The following is a 24,010-nucleotide window of genomic DNA, read 5'->3' as shown; positions in this document are numbered from 1 at the left end:
TTTAACAGTGAGGAAACACTATCTTAAGTAAGGACATGACACAATACAAGGAAAAAACTCTAGTAAAGCAGTAATGGCAAGCTTCCCAAGCTAGATAAAAGTGGAAAAAATAAACCAGGAAAAATGCAGCATCTACTCAGGAAAGACAAGAAACTGCTAGCAGAAGAATTAAAAAACAGGTCACTGACACAGTCGTGGCCACAGAAGACAGCAAAAGTCCTACAGTGCTACAGCCTCACTCATCTGATGTTCAACCACCACAGGATGGAAGGAGCAGAGAAAATAGATCAGTAACCAGAACTAGACTTGAAAGAAAAGGGTACATTTAAACTACATGTTGCCTTACCTTGTATATTTGAAGTCACCAAAAGCCAAGCCAAAGACTAAGGAAGACTGAAACAAATACAGTTTTATTTGGGTGCCTTCAAAAAGCATTAGAAGAAGGGAATAAGGATTCAGCCAACTGATATTCCTTAGTCATATATAAACTCCCAGAACAAAGAGAAAAAAACCAAGCTAAGGGAAAGGGATGGCTAAGTTATAACCAATGAGACTTGTCCTGGGGATCTCACAGCACTGGAAGATCTTCCCTCAATAGAATTCTTTCCAACTTTTCTATCATTCCTTCCTCTTGTCTACAGAAATCAACTACTTTTTCCAAATGCTCACTGAAAATGAATAATATAAAAAATGCTGTTTTAAACAAAGGGAGAACAACACTTTCTTGTTATACTTTTGAAGCATTCCATGACTTTCAGAGGGTATTAGAAAGACAAAATGTGTATCAAAGTCCCTTTGATAAAGGACTTTGGTAAAGGTATCTGTAAAATCAAGTCCAAAAGAACTGTATTTCACCAGGTGTTGAGTTCTCAGAACATTTATTGAAGTTTTCACATTTATTTTCTGCCTTCTATAAAATGACTTGAGAAATACTTAAAATTTAAAGACAGAAGTATTAGAGAGAACATGTGAACTAATATATACTCACAAGTAACAGTGACAAAAACATTTTTCATAAATATCATGTCAAAATTTATAAATACTGATAAAATACTAAAAGTAAAAGTTATATATTTCTGGGTTTTGTGTTTGTTTTGATTTTTTGAGACAGGGTATTATGTAGTCCAGAGTGTCCTCAAATTCACTATGCAGTTAGGGATGATTTTGAACTACTGATCCTCCTGCCTCCCAAGTGCTGGGATTACAGGTGTGCACAACCATGCCCAGCCTTCATGTTTATAATTAAAAAAAAAAAACTACATGTAATGGTATTCATTTTGTCTTTATGAATATCCTCCAAGAGTTGAAAAGAAAGCTTACTTCCATAACACATAGTATATAGAAAACGTATGGCTTACCTATTAAAGATTTGATATTTTCTAAAATTAAGTCACTAGTAACATTTCCAGATAAATCTTGTCCCAATTCAGCAATCAGCTTGGCATAACCTTCATTCTCTTCTCTTAACAAATTGAATTTTTGCTGCTTATAACTGAAATTAGAAATGTCATTTAAATAATAAAATTAATTTAAATTAGCCAGCTGTACATGGTGGTATACTTTCATTGAGTATCACTAACTTAAAACAATAATGAGATTGGCTATTACAGTTTAGGAGAGAATGTCAATGTAACAGGAGGAAATACCAAAGACTACTAGCATACCAATATTCCCTTCACTGATTGTGAATATATTATGAACATAGCCATAGTTATAAAATATTTAATGGTAATAACAAAACAATTGAATGTTAGCTTAAACTCAAATATGGATAAACAAAATAAAGCTCACTGGTAACTCAGTAATTTTAGACTACTTTAGAAGGCAAAAAAAATACAAAACATATGCTAATCACAACCTTCAAAGTGCCTGTAGGAACTACTAGTATTAAACATGAGAAATAAACATTTAGCTACTTGATCTGTAATATAAGCTACATATACTTACAAAAGTTTTGTCTTGATTTTAACTGACTTTTGATTGAACTGCTGTGACTGTTTGATAAGCCCTAAGGATTCCAATGTTTCTGGATCCAGGCGTTCCTTCAGAACTGTGTCTGAAACTAAATACTGCATTAAAAGATATTAAAAATCATTTATTCTTTAGCATTCGAGCTACATATCCACAATCTTAAATATATTCAAAATAACCATGTCCAAGTAAGAGTAAAAACCATGCTATCTCATTATAAAGCTTCAAATTTCAATTTAACAAAATGACTCCAAATACTGAACTCAAATATCACATGGTGGCTATACACAGTTTTAAAATGATAAAAACTACAGATTAAATTCTCATTAGATTGAGTCTGTCTTAACAGAATTTTCACTTAAAGCAATTCTTCAGCCTTCAATAGATTCTACTGTGGTCAAACTAATATAACAAAGACGAGGCCATTCTTCCAAGTCTCAATAATGGTATTTCTCCTTAGTTCTTAATTTATGAACATAAAATGATTTACTAGACAATAATTATGACTTCGATATTTTGCAAGGTTTTTGTTATTGTTTGTTTTAAGACAGGGTCTCATGTATATCCAGCTATCTTGGAACTCACTATGCAGCTGAGGATGACCTTGAACTTCTGATCTCCTGCCTCCACCTCCCAAGTGCTAAGATTACAAGCATGCACTGCTACGCCCAGTTTTCAGGGTGCTAGGGACAGAACCAGGGCTTCATGCATCCTAGGCAAGCACTCTACACCAACTAAGCCACATCCACAGTCCAACTTTTATTTTTACTAATAATTTATTGATTGAGAATTTCATACAATGTGTTTTAAACTACCTCCCTTGTTTTCTCCCTGCCTAAGAAAGTTTCCAAAAAAAGTTCAGTTTATAAACTATAATAGCATCTACTTACTTTACAGAGGCTTACCTTTTTCTATGTTAGGAACTCACTAGGTCAGGAATATCACTGAAGGTTTTTATATGTATAGTTTAAGTAATTTAGTAACATGATTATTTCACATAAATTACATGCTAATTTCATAAAACATTCCATTTTGAAACCCAAATCTCACCTTATCATGAAGTCAAATGAATGGAAATATCTTCCTCCATTAACATGATTAACTGTGACTATAATTGTTCAATACAAAATTTAGAAGGGGAGAGTATATTTTAAAACTTACCAAACATGCTAATACCAATTGTGTAAAATAGTCTCTCTTGCTTTTTTCTTCTAAACAATTTGTCTCAATATCTATAATGATGGAAAAAAAGAGATAAAAGTTTGGTTTTTCTAGACTCTCTAGCACTAAAAGATTCGTCTTTAAAATGATCTAGTTTAAAAATGCCTCATTCTGGGCCAGGTGTAGTAGTGCACACCTGTAATCTTAGCACCCAGGAGCCAGAGGCAGGAGGATCACTATTAAGTTCAAAGCCAGCCTGGTCTACATAGAAAGAGCTCGTCTCAAAAAATAAATTTAATTAATTAATTAAAAATAAAATACATCTTTCATAAGTTTTCCTTAATACTGATAACTGACTCTGTCACTTATAACATACCCATAAAATGGTAAGTTGGTATCATGGGGCACTGGAAACACAATTTTGAGGGAAAAAAAAATACTATTCTCAAAAGGAAAAATATTCTGACAACATTTAAATGACCACTTATCAGAGGTGCTAAGAAAGATTCATTCCTTAATTGAAAAGTTGAAATAAGTAACAACAAAATGTAAATTTAGCTGGACTTGGTGGTAGCTGTACCTTAATCTTGGTACCTGTAATCTTAGCACTCAAGAGGCTAAAGCAGGATGATCATGAGTTCAAGACCAGCCTGGACTAAATAGCAAGATGCTGTGCCACAACAGAAAAAGCCCATTTTATTGTTGTTTGGTTGGTTTATTTCCCTTTCTTTTTGACCAGTATGGGATGTGCATACATATGCATGGTGTTTCACACTGGTCTGTGTAGGGGCCAGAGGTTGATGCTGGTGTATTCCTCAATGACGCTCTACTTTTTTACTGAGGCAGGGTCTCTAGCTGAACCTAGAGTTCACCAGTTTGGTAGTCTAACTAGTCAGCTTACCCGATGAGATCCCCTGTCTCTGCTTCCCAAGTGATGGGATTACAGACAGGCTACTGTATTACCCTGCTTTTTTGTGGGTACTGGGGATCCAAACTGATCCTCATGCTTGTGAACAAGTGCTTTGTCCACTGAGCCATCTTTTCAACCCTGGTTTGAGTTTCTGTTGTTGTTGTTTTATTTTTCTTTAAGGTCTCATCATGTAGTACACCCAGGCTGGCCTCCAAATCACAGCAATTTTCTCCTCTCAGCTTTCCCAGTGCTGGGACAAAACATTTTCTAACTAAAGATCTTCCTATTCACAAAGTTCAATACTCTAAACTGACCAAGTCTATAAAAAGTCATTATTAAAAGGTATATGTAAAATTCTATTTTGAATAATCCTGGTCACTAAATTAAAACATAATTAATATTTACATTTTCTTCCTACTGATATATTTTAAAGAGACCTCTTTCAATTTCAGTAAATTCAGAAAAGCTATTTTCAGATGTGAGTAGTGGAAGAAATAAAATCATTAGTGCTAAATGGCAAGCATCAAATTTTTCAAATAGAATTAACAGGATTATACAAAAGATTTATTGGTCTACCAATTAAGTGAATTGTTTTTGAGACAGAGTCTCATGTAGCCCAGGCTGGCCACAAACTCCCTAGATAGCAGAGATAACCTTAAACCTTGATCCTCCTGCTTCGACCTCTCAAGTCCTTGGAATTACACACTAACTTTTTAAAAAATATTTTATTTATTATTTTTATTTTATATGTTTGAGTGTATTGCCTGCATGTATGTGAGTGCACCCGTGTCGTGCTATGCTGCAGAGGTCATAAGAGAGCTTCAGATTCCCCTGGAACTGGAGTTAAGGATGGTTTATAGCTGCCATGTAGGTGCTGGGAATCAAACCAAGGTCCTCTGCAAGAGCAGTCAGTGCTCTTAATCGCTGAGCTCTCTCTCCAGCCCCACAAACTAACTTTTAAATATTCTTATTTATTTTTATGTGTATGAGTGTTTTGGCTCCATGTAATTGCACCCATGTGTGCAATGTACATAGAGGCCAGAAGAGGAGGTCGGATGCCCTGGAACTGGAGTTTGGGGTGGTTGTTGGCAGTCATGTGGGTTCTGGGAACCAAACCCCGGACCTCTGCAAGAGCAGCTGGTGCTCTTAACCAGTGAGCCATCTCACCAGCCTCTGACTAACTTAAAGTCAACTGATAATTTAGAATGTACAATAAAAAGCACAAAAAAAGCATCCGTTTTAGTGAAGTGATAAATGCTGGCCTCTAAGTGGGTCTTCCAAAGTAAGAGATATCCTTATCTCATTTTGCTTTGGTTTGCTTTCTACTGTCAACACTGAGAATCAAAAGAGCAGAGGATTTATCATTAGACACAATATTTATCATCAAACATTACCTGGCCCTTCTCCACTCCTTCTTGTTGGACAATTGCCATTTCCCCATATCCTAGCCACTGTAGCTAAGCACAAAGTTAGTACAATTGTATTAAGGAAATGTGGGGAGCTATGGATGTGGTTTAGGGGTAGGAGCACTTGGCAAGCATGCACGAGGCCCAGGTTCAATCCCCAATACCACAAATGGAATAAAAGGAAAATTTAGCATATAATTTATGCAATGTAACTTATAACCTCAACTTTTAATGGAGTGTTTTCTAAGACTTTTAATCCATGTGTATCTCAGCCATTCTTCCCAGGGGTTCCCAGTTATCACAGAGCCCTAAAATTGCTAAGATTCACCCTTAAGCTCCATAAAATCAAGGCACCTGATGCTCAAGTCAAGACTTCTTTCCTTTTAGCTACCTGACCACATTACAGCACTATTCTCTCAGCTTCTGACTATGTTATTAATAGGACCTCAATAAAGTTGTTTGTTGAGATATCTCAACAATCAGTTTAGTACTCTTACCCCAATCCTACTTTCTCTATTTTATTATTTTTGTTCTAACTCAAAACACCATTCAAATAAACTCATTATCTCACACTCCTCCACCTTAAATTAGCACTCAAGTTCTCTTTAATTTCCCCTCTGATTTTCCTAAAATGCCTTCAGGTCCTTGTCTTCTGTACAGCCAACCACCTGGCCCCACGCAAAAGGTCCCATCAGTGCGTCATTACTTCAGAGTTTGCCTCTCAAGTTACTGTGGTGCTTGTGCTCCCCCACCCTCACCCGGTTAGCCTTTTTAAAGTTATCTTAACCTAGAAAGTACAGAAATAACTTAAAAAGACGACATGATGTAGTAAAAAGATCATGTTAAAGGGACCCAAGTTTGGATGCCGCTTCACTAGCTCAGTGGCCTTGAAAAAAAAAAAAAATGACCATCTCTCTGAACCTCATTTTCCGAATCCGCACATCTGTCTTACAGAAGTTTCAATAAAGACTAAGCTAAAATTAAATGCTTTAATTTAACACCTGAAACATGGAAGGTGCTCCAAATATAAGGCCTATATCCTAGGTCACACTGTTGGGTTCATCACCATCATTCAATGCTCATGTTCTTAGGCCTTGCTCCCCTTTGTTGTTCTGGAGTCACCCTGGATCACTTTTTCTCTGCCAAGAGTGTGGGTGGGTAAGGGTGCAGGTGAAGGATATTCTCTTTCCAAGTGCTGCATTCTAATCTTGCTTGTAAGAATGAATTGGATAGGATAAAAGAAATTCCCCCAAAGCAACCAAACATCTTCATTAATTCATGTTACAGTAAAAAACAATGACTTGTGGAAATAATTCATATGATTAAATAACTAGTAATAAATTTTAGTTAAAAAATATTGCCATCTAGTAATAGAAACTATATTTTAACAAAAATGCCAATAAAAAACTACTAGAATGAGGGGGCAAATAACTGGTGAGTATTCAAAGACATAAAATATATTCCCCACACTATTAAGGAACAACATCCTTCACTGGGATGGGAAAGTCAGTCTCACTTAACGGTAGGACTCTTGGTAGGCTGACTAGACTACAGTGGATGAACCCATGCTGAAGGACAGTTGGGAACATAAACCTGACTCTATAGGCCTAACTATATATAGTTTTATATATATATATTTTTCCAAGTGTGAAGGGTAGTAAGGAGGAGCAAATAGGGCAGGGGATCTCAATATGATCAAAATTATTGAATGAAATTTGCAAACGTTCAATTAAAAATGAAAATTTTTTTAATTAAAATAAAAAACAAAATGCTACCTTTAATCAGTTTTTGGTCAATAAATTTTATGGCAAAAGGCAATTTTTTTAAACTATAATTTGTATTTCTTTGTAAAGTGATGTGTAACTTTAGTGCTTATTTCAAAAATTAAGTTTTCTTATTCAAACCAGGAGAGTTGAGAATGAATGAGGGCACTATTAATAATTATGCCAGGTGGTGGGGGGGGGGGAATCTAGGGTACATGGTCACCTCATCAATGAGGTGTTTTTTCTGATTTATCACTAACACGCGTTTTGACCTGTTCTTAACACTACCACTGTGCTGAAATCTGGAACATTCTGAAGGGCCATGTACAGGCATTTATATTTGCTAAAACCAAACTACAGATTCTCAGTAAGTCATTTAATGTATCTAATGCTAAGAATTAAAGAGTAATGAGCTAAAAGAATTCTTTCCAGCATGACAAACCCTCAGAGGATAAGTCTTGGTTTAAAAAGAATTATGTCTAGCAATGGGATCTATTAGGATTCAAGGTTACAGAAAGCACAAAACTGATGAGGAAACCTGCTTAGTTATTTTAATCAGAAGCTCCAATTAGAGAAATAAATTTCTAAGACATTAAAGTCCATGTTTCCCCCTGGAGCAACACTACCTTTTGTTGTAAGTCAAAAGAAAAAAGAAAAAAAAAATCCTTCTTTATCTTGTAAGAATTCTTACTTATTCTGAACAAATGCAAAGCTCATTTCTCAGCAAAACCAAAGTACTTTAATTTTGGCTCTTTTTGCTCATTTTAAAATTAATATTCAAAACAGGACAATACCAAATGTCTTCAGAGTGTATTAAGAGATTCTGATACGATTAATTAGAAATCTACACTGACATTATTTGGGTACTAAAATTTCAGTAACTCGGACATACGTCAGAAAATGACATTTTTACTTGAAATGAGTTGATTTAGCTCAAATCTATATAGATATACACTGTCAAACACTCAAAAATTTAAACCATACTATAAAGAAATATAAATTATGACAACACTTGATTTACAAAACTATAAAGTAAAAAAGGCTTTGAGATTTACAGAAACATTTGCTTATGTGTAAAACCTTTAAAGAAAACATCATGAATTTACTAAAAATACATGTTACAGGTGAAATAAAGGTTTAATACCTACCTAATATGCAGAATACATCAGCAAGAACAGAAGGCATATCTTCACGAAATTCCTAATTTTAAAAATACATTTACAATAAATTTCAGAATAGCACACATCAAGTTTATTATTTCATAATAATGTTCATCAATCAAGCCAGAAACTCCAACATCCCTACATTAGCATTCTTCAAGCTAAGTTTCATAAACACAAGAAAATCGAGAGAGATGATGGTTAGAAGATGCGTGTTGGTGCAGGCCTTTAAGCCCAACACATGGAGGCAGAGGCAGATGGATCTCTCTGAGTTTCAGGCCAGCCAGGGCCAAGTACTGAGACCCTGTCTCAAAAAAATAAAAACAAACTAACAACAAAAAAAGAAGTACACAGACATCTACCACAAAATAATAAAAAGGCAGTAACCTAAACAAGTACCTCAGAAAAGCACTGGAATAGACTACTCCACCTCTACCTAAAGAAGACTGTCAATACTGGTGCCTTTTTCATCCAAAATTTGAAATGTTATGCCCATGCTTGAGTGAACACTTGATCTATGCAAAAAGCACAGCATAAAATTAAAAATCTAAAACATTGCATCAATTAAAAATAACTAATCCATAATTCAAAATTCTCTAAAGATGAAAATGGTTACCAAACTTTATTTTTATTTTCTGAATTCACTCTTGCTCATAGCTCTTGGAAAAACTGATCCCCAAATCCTGTGTCCGGGTAAAAACACCATCATTATTTTACATTTCTCTCATGATTTTGCACTCCCACGCTCAATTTTAGAGCTATTTCCCACTAGAAAGGATTATAGTTCAGTTACTGCAATTAGTATTTTGCTGGCACTATAGCAACCCTAAACCTCATCTATTTTCAGAGACTGTAAGAAAAAAATTCTAAAGAAAAAGGCTGGCAGCTTCAAGGAGATACACAAATCCCCTCTGAGGCTAAGATGCTGAACCAATGTATATCAGTGTGAGAAAGTCCCAACAAAGAGTGTAGTATAAAAGCATACAGGTATCACTAGGTAAGCAAAATAAAGAAGCTAAGAACAAAGTACACATACATTAAGCTTATTTGGCCTATTTATTTTCATAAATGGACAAAATAACAAGTTCTATAAACACAATGAAACTATATCAATGCCCAATTTACAGAATGAAATCAGTCTAGTGTTCTATCATATTTTAGTCTCAGGTTTCTGAAAGGCTATGAATGGAAGTACTCAGATTACTTGAAGACCAGAAGTAGAGTGATGTAAGAGATTTTCCAACATGGAATGTTATTTAAGAAATACACCACTTCAACTATGTTATCTTTATCAATAGGAGACAGTTTAAGAATAGTATGTATAGTGTGTGTGTGTGTGTGTGTGTGTGTGTGTGTGTGTGTGTGTTAAATCCCTACTGCCCAAGCATATCTGGTTGGGGAGGGAATACACAACAGCTAAACCTTGAACTTCCTTTAAACCACCCAAGAAAAGCACAAAATCATATCAAGTAGAGTCCAGTCTCCAATAGAAAAGGACTACAGAAACTTAAAGCAACACACACACACAAAAAAAATCATACCGAGATCACAAAAGCCCTCAAAACCACCTCCATACTTAAAGAAAAGCTGTTCTTAACTGGACAAATAATTAACCCCAATCTAAAACCAGTCTAACAATAAGAATATATTACACCACTTGAAACTACTAGTTTACAGTAAACACCCTTACAAACAATGATCTATTTTCCAATTGGAATACCAAAACACTAATGAAAAGTTTCTGGTCAGAAGAATGTACCTTTAAGTTCTCCAAAATTCACAAATGAAATAGATTTAGACACAAAGATTTTTAAAAATCTCCTTGATAAAAGTAAATAATAAGCAGATACAATGAATGTCAGAGTTACGCAAACACAATTTAAAATAACTTACTCTTTTAAGAATACAATTCTAAATATAATTACAAATTGATATATTTTATATTTGGAAAAACTATTTTAACCAGTTTAGTTGTGGAGTACAATGATTAAGAATGCTCTGCCTTCATTACAGTACAGCTGTATTGTTCTCCCAGCCTACATAACCTTTTTCTTTTTACTCACAACCAGAGAGAAAGATTAAAACATTAATTCCTATATGGCAAAAATGGCTTACCAATATTACTTTACAACAACGACTATAATTTTAACATATACATATACTTCAAGGATCTTTGTATCAAAATTAAAGAGATTTTACTCAATAACTACTGTTTTAAATATATACTTACGCTAATGTCATTAAGAACATTAGATGCCTGTTCATGCTTTAAATTTCCTTTAATGACATGGTATGACAACTCATAGAGAGCTTGTTGGAAATCTGTTGAACATAAAAGATACAGTATAAAGAAAGGCATACTCATTACAGGGAAATCTCTATTTCTTCTCAGAATTATTATAAACATCAGTAATACTATATAATATTTAACAGTTGATCTTTTTTACTTTTACAAAACAACACTAAAGGACTTAGGAAAAAGTGAACTATCCCATCTCTACTGTAATGACTAGTGGTTAAGCACTCCCTTCCATTATTCCTATGGCTACAAATTCCATACACCACACATTTACCATGTACATCATTGAATTTTTGTTTTGTTTTGTTTTGTTTTGAGACAGGGTCTCCCTGTAGCCTCGGATGGCCTAGAACTGACTAAGAAGACCAGGCTGGCCTCGATCTTTGCTTCCCAAATGCTGGGATTAAAGGTGTGTGCCACCATGCCCAGCTATCATTTAGTATTTTGATTCTTCTTGAATACCTACTTTTTCCTGACAGTGTAGGTGATTGAATTCAGGGCTTAATATATGCTAAGCAAGCATTCTCCCGTGAAGCTACATCACCAGCTGTTTCAGTTTTAGACAAGGTCTCACTAAATTGCAAAGTGCAATCCTCCTGCTTCAAACTCCAAGGCAGCTAGGATTACAAGTGTGTACCAGCATGCTTGGCCCACAAACATATCTGAAAGATTTTTCCATGCACCCAGTCTTCAGAATTATTTTGGATGACTGCATTGTACCCCAACAAGTACATATAAAAAAATTAACCAATTCCCCACCAGCCAACTTTACAAATTTATCTAAATATATTCAAAGGAAACTCTATTCCATTTTAGGGTTACAGTGCACATAAGGAATAGAGTTAGGCATGACCAGAAGTTTCATCCTACTACCAGAGAAATGTCTTCCAAAATCTAAATTTCTTTTTCTCAATTTCTATCAGAATCCAAACAAAAAAATAAATACATATGTATATACATATAGAAAATGGCAGTTCTATGATGATTGCTAACCACAAGTAACCCATGCTACTGCCCCATTTCCTCAAAATCTCCTCTGAAGTGAGGAGTTAGCAGTGGTTGGTTGAATGCTTTCTTTGGGTCACTTTTTTCCTTAGGTTTCATATATTAAAAGTTTTTTTTTTCTCTTTCTAACCATTAGCAGTTGGAAAACAGCTCCAAAAACACTCAGAGAGGCTAGTGACAAAGCTCAGCTGGCGGAGCGCTCGCCTGCCATGGCAGCCCTAGGTTCCACCCCTTGAACCACACTGGCGCATGCCTGTAGCCTGCAATCCATTGTAGAGGCAGAAGACTGAAGTTCAAGGCCTTCCTTGGCATACATATTGACTTTCAGGCCATCATGGGTTATATGAGATCCTGTCTCAAAAAATAAACAAAAAGGGGGGTGGGGGGTTGGAGAGATGGCTATGCAGTTAAGAGAAGTGGCTGGTCTTCCAAGAGACCCAGATTCAGTTCCCATCACCCATATGGTGGCTCACAACCCTCTACAATTCCAGTTCCAGAGGATCCAATATCCTGTTCTGGCCTGCTTACCGTAAGCACATAGTGCACTTACATACATGCAGGCAAAACACATTAAATAAAAATAAATCAATAAATAAACACTAATGTAAAAGTACAGTCTACAGGCTGGAGATATAACTTAACTAGTAGAGTGCTTGCCTAACATGTGTGTGACCTTGAGTTCAATCCCCAGTATGGCTAAAAAAGGAAAAACACTCAAAGGGAACTTATTCCAAAACACACAAAAAACAAAAGCCTGCCATGGTTGTGCACAATCATATTCTCAGTACCCACTCAGAAAGCAGAGGCAGGAGAAGCTGAAATTTAAAGCCATCCTCATCTACAGAGCAAGCTCCAGGAGATACCGGAGACATGATGAGGCCCTGTTCCACCACTGATCCCCCTCAAAAATTAAAATAAAGCTTAGTTATAATCTGCTTTTGAAAAAACTTTTTCAGAGAAAAGTAACAATTGAAAAATGAAATGTGGCCGGGCGTGGTGGCGCATGCCTTCAATCCCAGCACTAGGGAGGCAGAGGCAGGCAGAGCTTGTGAGTTTAAGGCCAGCCTGATCTACATAGTGAATTCCAGGTCAGTTGGAGCTACAGGGAGACCATGTCTCAAAACGACCAAAAAAAAAAGAGGAAGAAAAATGAAATGTTTTAAAAACTCCCTGATATAATTACTAGACACAAAGCAGGAACAAAATAGAAATTAAATTTTTTTATTTTTTCAATATTTTATTTTTTCATGTATGAATGTATTGCCTGCATGTATGTAAGTGCCCCTGTGTCATGCAGTGTCCATGGAGGTGAAAAGTGGGTGTCTGATTCCCCTGGAACTGCAGTTGTGGTCGGTTGTTAGCGCCCAGGTGGGTGCTGGGAACCAAACCTGGTCGTCTTGAAAAGGAGCCAGTGCTCTTAACCACTGAACTATGTCTCCAGCCCCAGCGTTGTTCTTTTTCAATGTGCTGCTTAGCTTTCATTGTCAACTTGAGACACTGGGAATAGGGAAGCTAAAATGACAAATTCCCTCTATCAGATCTGTGAGGCATTTTCTTAATTGCTAATTGATGTGGGAGGGCCCAGTCCTCTGTGAGCAGTTCCATGCCTGGGCAGTGCCATTCCTGGGCAGGTGGGCCTGAACTGTATTAATAAAGATAGCTGAGGAAGCCAAGAGGAAGCAAGCCAGTAACCAGTATTTCTCCATGGCCTCTGCTTCAGTTCCTGCTCTAGGTTCCTCCCCTGAGTTCCTGCTCTAGCTTCCCTCAACGATGGACTATAAACTGTAAGATGAAATAAACCTTTTCCTGCCCAAGTTGGTTTTGGTCAGTGTTTCATCACAGCAACAGAAGGCAAATAAGAACAGCCGACAAAGATATTATTTTGTAATGAAATAAATTTATCCACTAAATCATTCTCTGAACAAATATAACCAGCTTGTACCAATTCTTTTGGATAATTTATTATTATAAATATTCTGTCATTATTACAACTATATATTGTGTTTATAAGTAAATAAACTATATAAAGGAAAATTTTATTTGTTCAATATGGTAAGAAATATATCAATTTTATGCTTTTCATTTTCATTAATAAAATGTCTTACAAAACAGGCAATATTTTTTATTCAAAATTATGCAGACTAGAACTTTTTAAAAGATTTATGAGTGTTTTACATGCATGTATGTATGTATGTGCACCAGGTGCATGACTCATGCCCACTGACACCAGAAGCAGGTGTTAGATCCCCTGGAATTGGAGTGACAAACAGCTATGAGCCATCCTGTGGGTATTGGGAACCGAACCCGGGTGATCTGGAAGAGCAGCAAGTGCTCTTATCCATTGAGCCATCTCTCCCAGTCCTGAGTAGAACTTTTTAAAGCAATCATTTAGAAAGACAAAACAGCTGATTATCATTCCCTAAGTTCCCCTAAGAGTGTGCTCTACAGTGTGCTCACGGGGGCTCAGGGAATTCTAATCTTAATCACAGAAGATTAAAATAGAGAACAAGTGGCCTCGGTCATTTTGCTGACAGGAATCTTACATAGAAGTATCCAAAATTGCGCTGGGCGTGGTGGCGTATGCCTTTAACCCCAGCCACTCAGGAGGCAGAGGCAGGTGGATCTCTGTGTTCAAGGCCAGCCTGATCTACATAGCGAGTGCCAGGCCAGCTGGGACTACAGGGAGACCCTGTCTCAAAAGGACATATATATGATATATATGATATACATATAATTATATATATATATATATATATATTCCACAAAGAAGAGCCAAGAAAGTCCTAAGTTACAAGTTTTCTAAATGAGTATTTTTAAATGGTCAGGATGCCTTACTCTGTTATCCATAGAAACAGTAAGTGGTGCTTTAAAACTACCAAACTAGCCAGACTTGGAAAACTTAAAATTTATTTACATTTGTTATGTGCAGGGAACCATACAACGCTTATGCACAAAAATTCAGTCAACACCTCACCTTAATGCTAACATTTTACAAAGAGCAGTTTTAAGGATAGCTGACAGAAACAAAGATCTGCACATAAATGTTTGTTGCAGCAGTATTTACAATAGCTAAATTATGGACCCAACATAAGTGCCCAACAACAGAGGAATGAATAGCAAAAATGCGGTATATATACACAATGGAATATTTTTCAGCAGTTAAAAAAAAAGTCATGCAGGAAACATGGAGCAACTGGAGATAATTATATTAAATGAATTAAAGCCAATTTCAAAAAGACAAGCAAGTTTCTCCCTATTTGTGGTCCAGAGATTGATAAAACTATTCAATCATAAACATATACACATATAAACAAACACAACCAACATAAGAGTAGAAGTAAAATTATGTAGGAAGGCAAAGGGAACAAAGGGTGGGGAAGGTTGAGAACCCGGAAGATAGGTATAAGAATATGCCCCACATGCAATATACACACATACAGAAACTTCTAAAATGAAGTAAATAACCACTAGAACCTGGTGTGGTAACTCACACTTGTAACACCAACACTCAGGAGGCTGAAACTTGGGGCTCATGGAGTTCAAGGTCAGCCTGGTCAGCCAGGGCTACACAGAGAGACCTTGTATTTAAAAAATAAAGGAAAAAAAAAAAAAGAACAAGCATTCACTAGAAGGAACTTCTAGCGATTCGTGGGAGTTCTTTGTGGGGTGGGAATGATAAGGACAGCAGTTCTTGGTTGTATCTAATATCACCAGCACCACTCATGCTTCTCAGCCCACATCACAAAGTTGTACTTGTAAGAAGCAGAGAAAACTTCAGATGGGAACAAGTCATGTGTGAAACGAAAATTGCCTGCTTGAAATGAAACTAACTCAAGAAAGAGACAAAAAGGGAAAGAGAGAACACTACCTATACCAAATCTCCCCAAGACAGAACTAAGGAGGGTTAAAGAAATGGGGGTTCAAATAGGACATTAGACCAAAGCCTGGTTACCTGACAGCGATCAAAAGGCCTATGTGTTGAGAAGCAAGCAGGGAAAGGGAAGGAAACTATTGGCAATTCATCCAATGAGGCCACACCCATAACTATATTTGGATTCATATGTGAACCAAAACAATGTAAATTAACAATAATCAGAGTTATTAAAGATTCATGCCATCTTATTCAAAACTGATGGAGCAGTAATACATTAATTATATAGGTTTAAAATTTCTCTTATCCACATAAATTCTCCACCAAACATGACCAATGTTAATTAAGAAGTTAAAACTTGACCCTAAGCATGGAGAAGAAAAAAAATTAAGTATCCTAGTGGTCTATTTGGGTTTTTCTTTGGCAGGGGAGGGGGCATCTCACAATGTATCCTAGGGTGGCCTCAAATTCTCAGCCCTTCTGCCTCTACATCCCCAGTGTTAGGATTTTTATGAAGGAATATTTTTGTACTTATATTTCTGTGATAGTCAACTGACTTACATAAACAAAAACATTATATCAACCTCGGAAATAATTATGAGTGATCATACAGTATTTCTGCAGGGCTGGCGATGGAATGCAGGGCTTCATGCATGCCAGGCAAGTGCTCTACCACTGAGCCATACATTTACATCCCAATTATACAATTTTATAAGCAAGATAACCTAATATTTGGGGGAGGGTGGCATGCTAGAGATGCTAAGTCTTTTGGGTATTGTTTTTGGTTTGGTTGGTTGGGTTTTTTTTTTTTTTTTTTGAGGCAGGGTTCCATTGTAGAGCTCAGACTGACCTACAACTCACTATGTAGCCCAGGCTGGCTCTGAAACCACAATCCTCTTTTCTCACCCTCCAAAATCCTAGGATTATAGGAGCGAGCTACCAAACCCAGTTGAGATGTTGTCTTAAAACAGAGCTTACTTAAATAATAGAATCCAAAACTTGCTGCTTCATTTGCTTAAAAAAATACTTTCCACTCAAGCCTCCAAATGTTCTTTAATAAGTATATTCTCTCAAATTAAGGTAATATTTAATTTTGATAAAATCAAAGAAATTTATCTATAGAAAAACACTGTTCTTAATTATTCACAAAGTCATAATGTAACTATAATAAATTTTATGTATTATTTATGTATTTTTAATGCATATGAGTATATGGTCTGCATGTATGTAAGTGCACTCATTGTGCCATTGTGCAATGCCCACAGAGGTCAGAAGATGCATCAGATCCCCTGGAACTGGAGTTAGAACAGTTGTTAGCCACCATGTGGATGCTGGGAACCAAAGTCCTCTGCAAGAGCACCCAGTGCTCTTAACCGCTGAGGCATCTCTCCGGCCCCTTATTTTTTATGTAACAGAATATTGGTTATAAAAATATTGCTTTCACATTGAAAAGAAACAGTATGGGTTGATCCTCAACAAAAACTACAAGTGAAAATACTTTAAATTAGACACAATTGCTTTTATTTTGGCTTTTCTTTTTCCAAATCCATGTAACCTAGTTTTAAATTAATGTTGAAGAGTAAAATCCTGTGAAAGTAGAATCTACATTCTGTTTAATTATATAACAGTTTACTTAATAAATTCTATTTGTGAAATGCAGTAAACAAATCCTTTGCTTATATCTTTTTCCATGACAACAGCCTCTAACAAGATCCCCAGATACCACCTGAACATAACCAGCTTTAGTGAAAACACTGAACTCAGTTTCTTGAAATTTTCTAGTGCAAACATGAGCAAAACAGGTTTTCTTTCCATGCTAGCTTTCTCATAGTTATGACTGGTACCACTAACAACAGAAATTTAAACAATTATACAAAACTCCAATTATGAAAGTTAGACACATCAAATAAATGATGTTGAGTATCCAAGATTATAGTCTTACAGTTTAAATACTAATTGAAAGGTACTCATACAAATGCCTTATAACATGCACTCTTATATTTTTGGTTTTCATATACAACACTGAATGGCGAGTTATCTTTAAATAAGCCAAAAGTGATAGCTATGATACTTTTAAAATTCATACCTTTGTAGGCTGAACTGTCGTGGCTTTTATTTTCACTGAGAATCCGGCATAAATGCAAACTAGAATAAAACAAAACAAAAAAAAATCAATTTCCAATCCTAAAAACAAATGATCCCTAAAGAGCAAGTTTTATCAATTAAAAAGTATATGGAAGTGTCCCATTTAAACACCTAAGATTATGACAAAACAAGTTCCCAAACCTCCGAACTTGTGTCAGAACTAGAAGATGGTGATCAATTAATTCGGCACTGAAAACTGACAAATCATTTTTTACATAAAACATTTATTAATTCTGCCTTTCATATATAAACTGTGTCATGGAGTAACTCAATAATAGATAAGATATGACTCTTCCAGGCATGGTACGTGGCTATAATCCTAGGATTTGGAAGGTGAAGCAGGAGGATCAGGAGTTCAAGGCCAACCTCTACTACATAGCAAGTTTGAGCCCCTAGCTCAAATAAAATGTCTTTGTTTTCAACTGTTCCAACCAATAAAGAGGAAATGATACATGATGAGGGATCTAGTTTTCTTTTTCTTTTTTTTTTTTTAAACATAGGGTGAAACATACAAAGGGAGGACTGCAGGATGGAAAAAAGGGGGTGGCTGAGAGTATGATCGATGTAAATTGTATACATAAATGAAAATGTCATAATGAAACCCATTATTTTGTACAATTTATATGTGCTAATAAAAATGACAGAATTAGAACATCTCCATCTTCAGATCATCCCTAATTTTAAAAAATCTCACCATCTGTCAATGGCTATTCAAGTCATAAAAGCAGACTACAAGCATTATGTGCCTCCTAATACTGTGGAAAGAATGCACTACCTCAGATGAAATGAGTATGGCATTATCACTGTAGCACATGAATGGACAAGAAATGAGGTAGGGGATGGGAACTTTGCTCAATGGTCGAACACTTATTCAAAGGCTCTAGATCACATCCCCAGTACCATAAATAAAAAAGAAGATTGAGCCAGGGAGATGGTTCAGTGGATAAAAGCGCTTGCCATCAAACCCAATGAACTCAGTTTGATCCCCGAGACCTTCATAGTGAAACGAGAGAACTGACTCCCTCAAGTTGTCCCCTGACCACCACATACATGCTGGACACATGACTATACATGCAAAACAAATAAATGTAATAAAAATTTATACATACACAGAAACAAACAGTGGAATAATATTTAGCCACAAAATTAATACAATGCTGTCACTGGTAACGACACTATTTAGAGGACACTATTTAGTAAAATAAGTTAGACCCAGAAAGAAACATACCCCAGTTCTCACTTACAATGGGAAATTTTAAAAACTTAATCTCACAGCTCACGGTTACTACAGTCTGACAATAACATGTGGGAAAGAGATGGAAAGATGATGGAGTAAAGGGTCACAGCTCAATAGAAGGAATAACTTTTTTAAAAAATTCTTATTACATTTATTTATGTGTGTGGGTATGTGCATGTCCTATGGCGCATTTGTGGTGGTTAGAGGACAACTTGGCAAGAGTTGATTCTCTCCTTCTACCATATAGATCCTGGGAATCAAACTCAGGTTGCCAGGCTTGGCAACAAATGCCTTTATACACTGAACCATCTTGCCAGCTCAAAAGAGTAACTTGTAATGTTCTAAAGCACAGTAGAATAACCATGGTTGACAACAATTAACTGTGTATTCAAAATAGCTAATAGGAAGAATTTTCAACACAGAGACATGATAAAAATCTGAAGTGATGGACATGGTTGTTACCCAGATTTGATCAGTACACACTTATGTATGTATTGAAATGCCACAAGATACCCCACAAAGATGTACGATGATTGTGTCAAAATTAAATTGTTTAAACACATATTAAATAAGGACACACTAATACTAAGAAGGTGTCTTTAAAAAACATGAAAAAAAACAACTGTGCAGCAAAAGAAACCATCATAAGAGTGAAAAAGGTTACTCTCAGGATGGGAGTAAAAATATGGTGTGAGTGTTGAAATATCCCTTATCTAAAATGTTTGGAACAAAAACTGTTTCAGAATTTTCTATTTTTCAGATTTCTGTTCAGAATACTTTCATATACATAATACAATGTCTGGGCATAGGATCCAAGCTGAGTACAAAATTCATTATACCTTATACATATCCTGATAGTAATCTCATATATTTATTTTTGTGCATGTAAAGTTTACTGTGCATTGGACAACCACTGTGCCACTCTCTGCAGCCTTTGCAGGTGTGCGTGCATGGAAGAATGCAGGAGACCCGCGGAAAGGGTGTGAGAATAAACCGTGTTGTACAACTGGGCTTTGACTTTCAAGTGGTCAGGTATGAAATTTCCCACTTGTGGCATCTTGGTCTCAAAAAAATATCAGATTTTGGAGTATTCCCAGTCTCAGATTAAAGATGCTCATTCAAGCTGGATCTTATAATGTGTTTATGTGCACAACATAAAGAACTCAATTTCAAAATGCATTTAATTATTTTTAACGGGCAAAGAAATTAGACATTTCACCAAAGATGACAGAAACAGACCCAAGAGAGTATATGAAAAGGTTCTCAACACCATTAATCATGGTAAATACAACTTAAAACCACAACGGGATATACCTTTCACCTGTCAGTGACCATTAGTAAAAATATATATATAGTTTAAGATGCTGGAGAGATGGTGAGCCTGGGCTACACAGTTCTAGAAGCAAGACGGTGTCTCAAAAAGGGTTGTTAAGGGGGTAGATTTATGGTTTATGTATGTTTTATGTGGAGGTGTAACTCACTGACAGTGTGTGTTTTGCAGGCCTGAGGCCTGGGTTTGAGTCCTAGCACCAGTGACAGGGAAAATGTCCAGTGAGTGCGGCGGTGGGCCATGCTCCATCTCCTCTCCCTGCCTCCATTTCTCTTCAGGGAAACCATAGCCCTTATGCTTGAAAGCACATGTGTCCTTAGATTTGCATACTTTTGCTTACTTGTGCCACGTTCTCTCCCCCGCACATACATACACACATACACACACGCACACACACGCACGCACACACACTGGGTGATCTAATCCACTAAGGGAGTACTTTGAGTAATTTGTAACTATCACCTCCAGTTTTTTTCTCCACCCCAAATCATATTTACAACTACTACTAGATTTTCTGACTTGGGACCCTTGGCAGACATGAGATTTGAAAAACACTGAAAGTTATCACCTCTTTGAACATAGCTACAACCCAGACTTTCTGTCTAAATAAATACCACTGCTCAAGAATAAAATGTTTAGCACCAAACATTTTAAATTTTATTTCATTAAGTATTAATCTATTTAAATCCAGAACACTGGGCTAGACTATAGCCCAATGGTAAGCCACTCGCCTGCATACATAAGGCCCTGATTTCACTCTCCAGCACATAAAAAATAAAAATAAAAGCTTCCTGAGCCGAGATTTCTGTGTTTTTTGTTTGTCTGTGACAGACTCTTGCTGTGTAGTCTAGTGTCTCAGCCTCCAGAGTGCTGGTCTGGCTTTTTATTTGTTCCTGGTATTGACTATTACTATTAGTTAGGGATCACATCAAAATTTTATTTTGTCAAGTGGCATTTATTTTCAAAATTTTTATTGTGGGTGCATGTGCATGTGTGTGCGCATGCACACAGGTCAGAGGACAGCTTTAGAGTTGGTTCTCTCCTTCCACTTTATGTGGATTCCAGGGCTTGAACACAGGCTTACGACAAACACCTTTGCTTGCTCGTCTATCTCAGGAACAACAACAAAAAAAAAAAAATGTGAAAAATGAGAGGCTGGCAAGATGGCTCAGCAAGTAAAGGAGCTCGCTGTCAAGTCAGGCAACCTAATTTGATCCCCAAAACCCACATAGGGTGGAAAGAGGGAAATGACTCTACAAAATTGTCCTCTGACCACCATACATACACAGTGGCATACCCAAGCCCACACATATGCTATATCCACACAATAAGTAAATAATTTTAAGAGAAAAATGAAAACAACTTGGGTTTGACAGCTCCTGCGGTGGAGGCAGGATAACTGCCATGAATCTGAGACCAGATTGGCTTTCATATTGCGTTCCAGGAGAGCCTGGATTATAAAGCAAGACCTTTTCTGAAAACAAAGAGTATTATGTTCCTAAAACTTCATCAACCTGGGAGTCCAGAAAGACCACCTAATCAAACACAGTGGTTCACACCTGTAATTCTATCATCTTTAGACTAAAGCAAGAGGGTCTTGAGTTTGACACCAGCCTGAGCTACATAGTAAGTTCTAGGCTAGCCTGGGCTAGAGTAAGACTCTGTCAAAAAAAAAAAGAGAGAGAAAGAAGAAAGAGAAACCGGGGATGGAACTTAAATAGAAAAGGTACTAATCATAGAGCAAATGATGGGTAAATCTGATGATATTACAATTAACAATTAAGCCCAAGGGTGGTAGTAGATGCTGTTCAAGAGTTCCAAGCCAATCTGGACTATATAGTCAAACCTCATGTCAAAAACAAAGATCACCATTAGCCAGGCACAGTGGCACACACCTGTCACCCCAGCAGCATGGGAGCCTGAGGAAAGAAAACCGATCACGAGTTAGACGTCAGCCTGGCTACACAAAGTTCTAGGCCAGTCAGGGCTACACAGATTAGATATGTATTAAGAACATGTAACAAATTCAATATATCCACAAAGGGCTCAAATACAGACTACATGAAGAACCTCTACAGATCAATGAAAAATTCAATGAAATCATAGTCAAAAGATATAAAGTTCGTCACAAGGATTAACCAGAGCTTCCAAAGACCATTAACATAAAAAGATGCTCACTGAAAATAAGAGCCACAGTGAAATACTTCTGCATACATATGGATTTTTTAAACTTTTGCTGTTGTATTTAAAACAGGGTCTCATATAGCCCAGGCTGGCCTTGAACTCCTGATTCTTCTGTCTCCACCTGACCAATGTTCACATCCTCATTAATATCTGACACTAACTTTAAAAGTCAGGTATGTTGGCACCCTCGTGTAATTCTGGCACTTAGGAGGTATAGGCAAGGATATGCTGGACAACATAGCAAGTTTTGGGCCAGCCTGTGCTACAGGAGATCCTGTCTTAAAAAAAAAGAAAACATAAATGTCAAGATAATGGCTACTGGGGGCTGGAGAGATTGCTCAGTGGTTAAGAACACTGTTCTTCCAGAAGACCCGGGTTTGAATCCCAGCACCCACATGGCAGCTAACAACTGTAACTCCAGTTCCAGGGGATCCTACAGCCTCTTCTGTCTTCCATGGGCATTGCACAACACAGGTGCACTTACCTACATGCAGGCAACACACACATACACATAAAATAAAAATAATAAAGATAATGGCTACCACATGGGAAGTGAAAAGAGATCAGAAAAAGAGGTTAATGTTACCCGATATGAACATAACTTAGGTGCTATGTCAATTTTGTTTCTTTCTATGACTGCTCATTTGTTTATTAGTTTGTTTCTTGATACATGGTCTGCTATACAGCTCAAGCTAACCTCAAACTCATGTCTCTGCTGCCTCAGCCTGAGTGCTGACATGGCAGACATGTAACACTACACCTGACATGCATGTGCACTGTACACCAATTTTCTAAGTGCCACATTAGTTTTTAGAGACTTTTCCATATTTTTGTTAAAGTTCACAATTGGAAAAAAAAAACCTTACAAGTCAACATTTTTAAGTAAATGAAAAGAACCACTGAATGCCATGAAAAGAGTTTCTTTTACCTTGCGATTCTTTTTCTAGTCAACGAAACAAATAATTAAAGACTTACAAAATCTAGCTGGGGATAGCTCAGTGGGCTGAGCATTTGCCTTGCACGAGCAAGGCCCTGGGTTCACTACCCAACACTGGAAAAAAAACTTACAGATTCTGCTTATATACGCCATAAGGTTAATACAGTGCCATACTACTACTGCACAGAGATTATCTATGTTGCAGGTTACACACACACACACACACACACACACACACACACACACACTATACCTCACCTATATATCTTGATTATTTTAAGACTCCATCACAATGAACTGGGTAAGGCTAGAAAAAGCCAATAAAATAAACATCAGCTGGTCCACAATTCACTTAAAAATATTTTCTTGTCTCCTGCCCTCAGGCCTCTCTTGGGGTAAGTCTATCGCACAGCCCTCCACGCCTTGACTCCCCCAGCCGCGTTCACCCTTCCATCTCCCCCTCTGTTCTCTACTCCTAGTTTGGGCCCTGTGCCATTCCTAGTCTGGAGGCCCCAGACACCTGGGGAGCCAGTGCTGCTTCCTGATCCTTTTCACCCGGACCGGCTTGGTGGCTTCCTTGGGCCCCAGAGGCACTGCTTCTGGACCTGGCCCTGCCCTCACCTCTCTCTGG

At 36.9% G+C, this 24,010-nt stretch overlaps 1 protein-coding gene across 3 annotated transcripts in view; it reads right to left on the bottom strand.

The window, feature by feature from the left end:
- Positions 1-24,010, bottom strand: part of Thoc2 (THO complex 2) — a 114,824-nt gene that overhangs the window by 74,440 nt on the left and 16,374 nt on the right. For all 3 annotated transcript variants that reach the window (XM_029563967.1, XM_029563968.1, XM_008833920.3), the window contains exons 2-7: positions 17,633-17,691; positions 10,602-10,693; positions 8,360-8,411; positions 3,133-3,203; positions 1,948-2,069; positions 1,359-1,492 (exon numbers count right to left, since the gene is read on the bottom strand). In XM_029563967.1, the coding sequence (XP_029419827.1) occupies positions 1,359-1,492; positions 1,948-2,069; positions 3,133-3,203; positions 8,360-8,411; positions 10,602-10,693; positions 17,633-17,691 (530 nt within the window). The remainder of the gene's footprint in view (positions 1-1,358; positions 1,493-1,947; positions 2,070-3,132; positions 3,204-8,359; positions 8,412-10,601; positions 10,694-17,632; positions 17,692-24,010) is intronic.

This window comes from Nannospalax galili, unplaced genomic scaffold (genome assembly GCF_000622305.1).
Source record: "Nannospalax galili isolate Female #2095 unplaced genomic scaffold, S.galili_v1.0 scaffold75, whole genome shotgun sequence".
Taxonomy (NCBI): Eukaryota; Metazoa; Chordata; class Mammalia; order Rodentia; family Spalacidae; genus Nannospalax; species Nannospalax galili.
This window is presented reverse-complemented; position numbering and strand designations above follow the sequence as displayed.